Below are 9,651 nucleotides of genomic sequence, written 5' to 3' on the forward strand. Positions count from 1 at the left end.
GAAATTGTTGCATGTTGCGTTTCTATTTTTGTTTTGTTGATGAGCCTTGACTAGAATACAGTATATACATATAAAGTGGGTAAAACAGTATGTAAACATTATTAAGGTGACCAGTGTTCAATGACTCTATGTACATAGGGCAGCATTCTCTAAGGTGCGGGGTAGAGTTCCGGATGGTAGCCAGCTAGTGACAGTGACTAAGTTCACTGGGCGGAGGCCGGCTAGTGGTGACTATTAAACAAACAGTCTGATGGCCTGGAGATCAAAGCTGTTTCCCAGCTTTGATGCACCTGTACTGTCTCTGCCTTCTAGATGGAAGCGGGGTGAACAGGCTGTGGCTCGGGTTGCTGAGGTCCTTGTTTTCTGTTTGGTCTGATGGTGCTGAATCAAACAGTTGATGCTTTTGTTTTCCATAATTCCACAAATGATTTGCCAGAAGGTTAATTGCAAGAACGTCTCTTTGTTTTTTGACCACACTTCACTCACGTATGTATGGGCCCAATGGAACGAACATATACTTTGATGCATCACTGTCTTTACCAGGTTTCAGATTTTACTAATAAAATAAAATCAGACCAGTCTACTCGTATGCAGTCCTGTTTTATTCTTACACCTTTGTGTAAACAGTTATAACATTCATGACAGCACCTTTCAGATGGGAGGAGTCACTTATGAAGCTTATGAAACGTATTATTTAACCCCGATATCCTCACTCAAACCCCGATATCCTCACTCAAACACACATAGTCTAGATGCCATCACAACCTCTTCCTTTTTTTATAAAATGAAATGCAGAATTGGTCACATATCTATAACTTCAAATGTAACCCTTCTGATGTACATGTAGTTCTTTCATTTACATTTTAGTCATTTAGCAGACGCTCTTATCCAGAGCGACTTACATGAGCAATTAGGGTTAAGTGCCTTGCTCAAGGGCACATCGACAGATTTTTCACCTAGTCGGCTCAGGGTTTAGAACCAGCGACCTTTCGGTTACTGGCACAACGCTCTTAACCACTAAGCTACCTGGCTAATCTGATTCTTGCCCACTATCTCTAATTCCAAGAAGTGTCTTCTTGACCCCTGGATCCTTTTCCTTTAATTTTACCGTCTCAGCCTCTTAAACAGCACGAGTGGGTAAAGTCCATCTCGGGGGCAGATTATTAACCTGGCTGATCTGGTCCCCTCAACCCCAATAAAAGGGCTACTCTACTCATGTATAGGGCTGAGGTCACACATGGGTTGGCTAGTTGAGAGAGGGAAGCACCCAAAAGAAACGAAGGATCCATCACAAACAACTGAGAGTCCAGATGAAGACGATGGAGGACACAGAAACACAACCAGACCTCAAGGTAAAACTCATCATTTACTATCATTTCAATACATTGATGAGTTATGTTTTGTTGTGAATGTTTAAATTGTAAGTGTAAGTGTACGTTATCTGGCCTGGCGAGATCATGTGTTATGGATGAGTTAATGTGTGGTGTGTAGGTCCTTAGCAGCGGTGGAAAAAGTACCCAATTGTCATACTTGAGTAAAAGTATAGATACCTTAATAGAAAGTTACTCAAGTACAAGTGAAAGTCACCCGGTAAAATACTACTTGAGTAAAAGTCTAAAAGTATTTGGTTTTAAATATACTTAAGTATCAAAAGTAAATGTAATTCCTAAAATATACTTAGGTATCAAAAGTAGAAGCAAAAGTATAACTCATTTCAAATTCCTTATATTAAGCAAAGCAGGCGGCACCATTTTCTTGTTTTTAAAATGTATGGATAGCCAGGGGCACACTCAAGCACTCAGACATTATCTACAAAAGATGCATTTGTGTTTAGTGAGTCTGCCAGATCATAGGCAGTAGGGATGACCACGTTTTCTCTTGATAAGTGCGTGAATTTCACAATTTTCCTGTCCTGCTAAGCATTCAAAATGTAACAAGTACTTTGGGTTGTCAGCGAAAATGTATGGAGTAAAAAGTACAATATTTTCTGTAGGAATGTAGTGAAGTAAAAGTACAAGTTGTCAAAAATATAAATAGTAAAGTACAGATACCCAAAAAAACTACTTAAGTACTTTAAAGTATTTTTACTTAAGTACTTTACACCACTGGTCCTTAGTGTGCTATGGCCTTCTTTCTGTCAACTTGAATAATTCAACTTTACACTTAGTATATTGCATCATTGGATGTTTTCGAAGTATTTCTGTTTACCTTTGGGGTGAAATGACCAAGGTGTTTACCATGCTCAGATTAGGAGATTTACTGCCATGACGTCTGATTGAATAACAACTTGTGGAGGGTGGTTCTGGATTGATATCTGAAACCATGCTTTTGCAGGACATTTGTGGCTATTGATTAAAGACACAATACCTCATAGCAAAAGTGGAGACACTGATTTGTAGAAGACAGTTCTAACATTGGCTCTGACAAAGATGCAAAGATGATACTTTGATCAGAATGGAATTTATTGAAAGACCAAGGCTGTTAACCTAGATACCAGTGCCAAAACACTGACCTGTGATTTAGAAAGAAATCCAGTCTACTTTGATGAGTTAGTCACGGAAGAGCTCCTCTTGCATCATCTTTCAAAACAGTCAACTCCAAGAACCATGACGACTGGCCACGGTCACGGTGACATTCTTCTGGGTTATAACATAATCCAGGCCCATGTTGATCATTCGTAGAGAGGTCAATTCAAATAGGTGTGACACCCAGGTCATCATGTGCCTGACGGTTGGCTTCAGTGGAGATGGCAAGGCAGTATGGGACAGTGACGAATCACGTAGGTGACAATCTTGTGCCATATAAGGTATTTTTTGTATGATGAATGAGAGGTCATCGATTATTCCCAGTTGTTGAACATCATGTGACTCTCTACTTTCAAACGGTGTGTATGCCAAGTTACCCAATGTTACTTTGTATGTGTAAATGTCTCTGTCCTCCCTCTCAGAGATGTGATGTCCAGATTCAGACAGAGGAGCAGCAGCAGGGTGCTGAGGGGGGGAAACTGGCTGCAGAGGAAGAGGAGGGTACTGAGGGGGGGAAACTGGCTGCAGAGGGAGAGGAGGGTACTGAGGGGGGGAAACTGTCTGCAGAGGGAGAGGAGGGTGCTGAGGGGGGGAAACTGTCTGCAGAGGGAGAGGAGGGTGCTGAGGGGGGGAAACTGTCTGCAGAGGGAGAGGAGGGTGCTGAGGGGGGGAAACTGTCTGCAGAGGGACAACAGCAGAAGCAGCAGCCAGGCTTTGACATGATCTACACCATAGAGGATGTCCCGCCGTGGTACCTCTGCATTCTACTGGGCCTCCAGGTACACAAATACACACACTCTCTCACACACACTTAGTTTAAATGAATGGTTTTATGAGTAGACTCCACCTTTCTGTCTTGTGTGCGCCCTTTCCCCCAAATGTATCTCTCTTCCCCCCCCCCCTCCCTCTGTTTCTCCCTCCCCCTCTCTTTCTCTCTCTCTCTCTATCCATGGTGATTAACACTGTGTCTTTGATCGCAGCACTACCTGACGTGTTTCAGCGGGACCATCGCTGTGCCCTTCCTACTGGCGGAGGCCATGTGTGTGGGACAAGACCAGTACACGGTCAGTCAGCTGGTGGGAACCATCTTCACCTGCGTGGGAATCACCACACTCATACAGACCACATTTGGAGTCAGGTACGTGTGTGTGTGTGTGTGTGTGTGTGTGTCTTCTAATGCTTGGCATGCATGTGTAACATTTTATCTTCCATGTTTAGGTTACCTCTTTTCCAGGCCAGTGCTTTTGCCTTCCTCATCCCTGCCCAAGCCATCTTAGGACTGGAAAGATGGAAATGTCCCCCTGAAGGTGCGCCCCTCAGTCCCATCCTATATCAGAAGAACATGGCCCAATCACAGACAGAACCTCACTAATGTGCTATTGTGTCTGTCTTTCCACAGAGGAGATTTATGGGAACTGGAGTCTTCCTCTGAACACCTCCCACATCTGGCACCCAAGGATAAGAGAGGTACTTCCTGCCTCTTGCCACTGGGCCTCCATCTCTGGGTCCATCCTTCTGAACTGTAGCATCTCTCAGTGAGCCTCCATCTTGGGGTCCATCCTTCTGAACTGTAGCATCTCTCAGTGAGCCTCCATCTTGGGGTCCATCATTCTGAACTGTAGCATCTCTCAGTGAGCCTCCATCTTGGGGTCCATCCTTCTGAACTGTAGCATCTCTCAGTGAGCCTCCATCTTGGGGTCCATCCTTCTGAACTGTAGCATCTCTCAGTGAGCCTCCATCTTGGGGTCCATCCTTCTGAACTGTAGCATCTCTCAGTGAGCCTCCATCTTGTGGTCCATCCTTCTGAACTGTAGCATCTCTCAGTGAGCCTCCATCTTGGGGTCCATCCTTCTGAACTGTAGCATCTCTCACTTTGATTGACATTAACAGAGACATCATGTAGACATAACTAGGACCCATCGTTTGTCCGGGTCAGGTCACATGGTGGTCCTAGACATACCTAATGATAATAACAGTCGGTCTCTCTCCTCTGTAGATCCAGGGTGCCATCATTGCGTCCAGTGTGGTGGAGGTGGTCATCGGGCTGGTGGGTCTCCCTGGTCTCCTGCTGGACTACATCGGGCCACTGACCGTCACCCCCACCGTGTCCCTCATCGGCCTGTCTGTCTTCCAGACGGCCGGGGACAGAGCCGGCTCTCACTGGGGCCTCTCGGCACTGTAAGAGCACAATCCATCCTCCCTTCTGCTCTGTAATGTATCCTCCTCCCTGGTTTCTCTCTGCTCTCTCCATCCTCTCCTCTCCTCTCGTGTTTTTACACTTGAGATCCAACTATGTTGTCTTGAGGTGTATTATTGTGTGCGGCATGTTTTCCTTACCTCTCTTCCGCACTTCTTTAGTTTAAATGGTTCACCTTGTTTTGGGCTTGAGACTCTTTATCGTCTTACGTCCAAGGTCCATTGAAGCTTTTTGATTGAATCACATACTATTAACGTAATGACCTTTTCCCCCTGTTTGATGTCTTTGACTGGGTTACGGTGTAGCTATATCACTGCCTCTCCCCAGGTGCATCTTCCTCATCGTACTGTTTGCTCAGTACCTGAGGAACTGGTCCTTCCCTCTCCTCACCTACAACAGGAAGAAAGGCTTCAGCACCGCCAGGGTCCAGATCTTTAAGATGTTCCCGGTTAGAACCAACACACCACACCATCCTGTCTCACAGGGATGTTAGAAAGCCCTCCTATTCTGGTCGTACTAATGTGAGACGTTCTCATGTTGGGGCATGGTCTAGTGTTCATCATAAATACATCAGGCTAATCATTCACAGCACATCATGTCATCCAAATCTTGAGCTGTTATAAGAGAGTCTGAGGAACACTTTACTGCACTGCCCTCTTGTGCTCCTGCCTTAGTGAGTGATGCCCGACAGGTCATGGGGACACTGCCGGGCTATAGAAATGACTCACTGTGATAGACAGACACAGACCACAGGGATCATTTCACCATTATGTTAAAGCCAAGTATTAGCTTTCTGATGAAAATGGCTGTAAAATAAATAGAAATATGGCACAGACTAGGCACATCCAAAATGATAACTTGGAATATTGGAAACTTGGAATCCCTATGATTCTGTTACATGACATGTTATGTTGTTCCCCTGTTCTTTCTGTGTGTCTGTGGTGCCGTCTTCAGATCATCATGGCCATCATGTTGGTATGGTTGCTGTGTTACATCCTGACCCTGACTGACGTGTTGCCCAGTGACCCCAGCCAGTACGGGCAGAAGGCACGCACCGACGCCCGTGGTGACATCATGACCCTCTCCCCCTGGTTCCGGGTCCCTTATCCCTGTAAGAGGCCAGCATTACCTCCACTGTCTCACACAATGGGGCAGTTTGGACACATGAGCCAGATCAAGGGTCAAGTTAAGAAAGTGGATGACACTGGTCATTTATTAGCAACTTTAGAATGACCTTATACAGTGCATTTGGAAAGTATTCAGACCCCTTGACTTTTTCCACATTTTGTTACGTTACAGCCTTATTCTAAAATGGAATCTCATCAATCTACATACAATACTCCATAATGACAAAGTGAAAACAGGTTTTCTGAAATGTTAGCAAATCTTTTACAAATAAAACACACACATACCTTATTTACACAACTATTCAGACCCTTTGCTATGAGACTCTAAATTGAGCTCAGGTGCATCCTGTTTCCATTGATCATCCTTGACATGTTTCTACAACTTGATTGGAGTACACCTGTGGTAAATTCAATTGATTGGACATGATTTGGAAAGGCACCCACCTGTCTATATAATGGAAGAAGTTTGGAACCACCAAGACTCTTCCTAGAGCTGGCCGCCCGGCCAAACTGAGCAATCGGGGGAGAAGGGCTTTTGTCAGGGAGGTGACCAAGAACCCGATGGTCACTCTGACAGAGCTCCAGAGTTCCTCTGTGGAGATGGGAGAACCTTCCAGAAGGACAACCATCTCTGCAGCACTCCACCAATCAGGCCTTTATGGTAGAGTATGAAAATGTATGCACTCACTAACTGTAAGTCGCTCTGGATAAGAGCGTCTGCTAAATGACTAAAATGTAAAAATGTAGAGTGGCCAGACGGAAGCCCTCCTCAGCAAAAGGCACATGACAGCCCGCTTGGAGTTTGCCAAAAGGCACCTAAAGACTCTCAGACCATGAGAAACAAGATTCTCTGGTCTGATGAAACCAAGGTTGAAGTCTCTGGCCTGAATGCCAAACGTCACGTCTGGTGGAAACCTGGCACCATCCCTACAGTGAAGCATGGTGGTGGCAGCATCATGCTGTGGGGATGTTTTTCAGCGGCAGGGACTTGGAGACTAGTCGTGATCGAGGGAAAGATGAACGGAGCAAAGTACAGAGAGATCCTTGATGTTTTTGCTTCGTCATTATGGGGTATTGTGTGTAGATTGATGAGGGGAAAAAAAGAGACAAAAAAATCAATGTTAGAATAAGGCTGTAACGTAACAACATGTGGAAAAAGTCATGGGGTCTGAATACTTTCCAAATGCACTGTATATCATTTTAAATGGGGAAATGATCTGAGTTGTCATCCATTGCCAATGCCTTTCATCTTGCCGCATAGGAGGAGGATTCTGACTTCTGGTGTTTGTGTGTCCCTGATAGGTCAGTGGGGGTTGCCCACGGTGACCATCGCCGGAGTGCTGGGCATGTTCAGCGCCACACTAGCTGGCATTGTAGAGTCTATCGGGGACTATTACGCCTGTGCCCGCCTCTCTGGGGCACCCCCGCCACCTATCCATGCCATCAACAGGTGTGCTTCAGTCTTCTACGCCAGGGGTTAGACTTCTAATAAAGGCTCTGACAGGGGACCTATGTTCTAGAATGCCCTCTTATTGTCAAGCATCAGTAGCCTGTGTTGATGTATGTTTGTGTCTGTGTCATGTCTTTCCCATACCAGGGGTATCTTCACAGAGGGTGTTTGTTGTATTATAGCAGGACTGCTGGGTACAGGAAATGGCTCCACCTCCTCCAGTCCCAATATTGGAGTTCTGGGAATCACTAAGGCAAGGAAGCTTAATCCCTCAACTGGTTTTGACTAGATGGAGTACAGTTTATGTCAAAATTGAATTTTCGTAGCAGGTTAGGAGAATTTACGCAGCAGGTTAGGAGAAGTAACGTAGCTGGTTAGGAGACTTAAGTTAAGGTTAGGAAAAGGGTTAGCTAAAATGCTAAATGTTTCCGCTTTTGATGTAAATTTGACATAAACTGTATTCTGTCTAGATATGACCCCCTTGGCCCCTAAGCCACTCCCCAGATTGTTCTCAGACATGTTGTCTTTAATCTATGTACTGAAAACACGGATTAGATATGTAATCTCAAATCCTGTATTTAAATCTAGTTCAAGTTGGAATCAGCAATATTATATTTTTGAAACAGATAAAGGCTTATTAACATGATCTCCAGTGCAAGCGCTTTGCCACAATGCAAATAATTATTAATAAACAATGGGTTGATACTAGAGGTTGTACAGTTCACATTGAGTCACGTTGTACGATGTCTCTCTACACACAGGTAGGAAGCAGGAGAGTGGTGCAATACGGTGCGGCCATAATGCTCCTGTTAGGAACTGTGGGGAAATTCACTGCCCTCTTTGCATCGCTGCCTGACCCCATTTTAGGCGGCATGTTCTGCACCTTGTTCGGTGAGTCACTGACCTCCTAACAGAGATCTCACACACAGCGTCACCTCTCTCTCTCACCCACGGGGGGGCAGTATGATCACAGAAAGCTCACCTCTATTTTAGACGGGATGAGGAAATTATATGTCTAGCTAGAAACACAGATAACTAGATCAAAATGAGACAATAATAACCTTATCCACCCCTCTGTTGTTTGTGTTGTCTATGCCTTGCAGGTATGATCACGGCTGTGGGCTTGTCCAACCTGCAGACTGTAGACCTCAACTCATCTAGGAATCTCTTTGTCCTTGGCTTCTCCATGTTCTTTGGCCTAATGTTGCCCAATTACCTAGACTTGCATCCCGGCTGCATCCAAACAGGTGGACTGCACATTGAAAATGGTTTTACTGATATGAAAAGACATCTCCATTTTAAGAGGAAGTGTAGGAGTGGCTTTAGAGAGTTTACAGTGTGTACACTAAGACTGTTATGAAGCTTTAGTATGGATAAATATGTTGATGTTATGAATAACGATTAGGATCATTAATTTGGTAATACATATTTTATTGCCCTGCTCAGGAGTTCCAGAGGTGGATCAAATCCTTACAGTGCTCCTAACCACGGAGATGTTTGTCGGAGGCTTCCTGGCGTTTGCGCTGGATAACACCATCCCAGGTATGCATGCTATGTGAGAATGTGAAACCTCATCTCATTAACATGAGCTACTAGTCACCTTGTCACACACTGATCAAAGAGATCATCAGTTGCTTTGTGTTTGTTTATGTGTCACCACGATATCACATCAATCTTTCAATTTAGCGCAACCGTTGCCTGTAACTACCAATGTTTGTTTATGTGGCATTGTGTGTTTGCTTGTATGTTTGTGTGTGTATGCTTGTGCGTGCGGTTTAAACAGGCACCAGGAAGGAGAGAGGGCTGCTGAACTGGAAGGCTGATGAGAGCAGTGGGGGAAGCTCAGCGAACATGCGTATTTATGACTTCCCCGTTGGAATGAGCTGCGTTAGGAAGGTCAGCTACCTGCGCTATCTACCCATCTCCCCCAGCTTCCAAGGCTTCACGCGGCGCAGACGAAAGGACAGCGTGCAGGAAAACATGGAGGATGAATTAAGAGAGCGGAATGAGAGTTTACGCATGGACACAACAATTACATTGGCCTGCACGAAAGTATAGTAACCCTCCAATGATTCATCTTTCAGATAATTTTTTATACTGAGCTGTATTTTTCACAGCTATTTATTGTTTTGGACACTTATAGTTGTAATCGAAAAATGCACTGTCTGCAATTGAGAAACAGGACAATGAACAGTGACTGGGCAAAATGATGCCGATGTTGTAGAATGATGTTGCGTTTTTATTTACTAGAGCACATCCCTCACCGCATTGATTTGGGAGGGTTGTCTACTGTCCCCATTGTTCTACCCACCACCTCACAGCATTATGTTTGGATGTTGAAGAACAAAGCGT

General features: G+C 44.8%; 1 protein-coding gene across 1 annotated transcript; it reads left to right on the forward strand.

Annotated features, from left to right (window-relative positions):
• Positions 1 to 1,310: 1,310 nt before the first annotated feature.
• On the forward strand, positions 1,311 to 9,357 carry LOC311142599 (solute carrier family 23 member 1-like; the record flags this gene model as incomplete). Its single annotated transcript, XM_084178267.1, has 14 exons — positions 1,311 to 1,352; positions 2,948 to 3,304; positions 3,506 to 3,663; positions 3,744 to 3,832; positions 3,925 to 3,992; positions 4,522 to 4,703; positions 5,050 to 5,170; positions 5,677 to 5,833; positions 7,152 to 7,299; positions 7,447 to 7,552; positions 8,061 to 8,190; positions 8,403 to 8,546; positions 8,746 to 8,841; positions 9,083 to 9,357. 14 exons carry the CDS (start codon positions 1,311 to 1,313, stop codon positions 9,355 to 9,357), a joined length of 2,073 nt encoding a protein of 690 aa, XP_084034393.1.
• Between the last annotated feature and the right edge of the window lie 294 nt (positions 9,358 to 9,651).

This window comes from Coregonus lavaretus, assembly GCF_964263955.1.
Source record: "Coregonus lavaretus genome assembly, chromosome: 15".
Lineage (NCBI taxonomy): Eukaryota > Metazoa > Chordata > Actinopteri > Salmoniformes > Salmonidae > Coregonus > Coregonus lavaretus.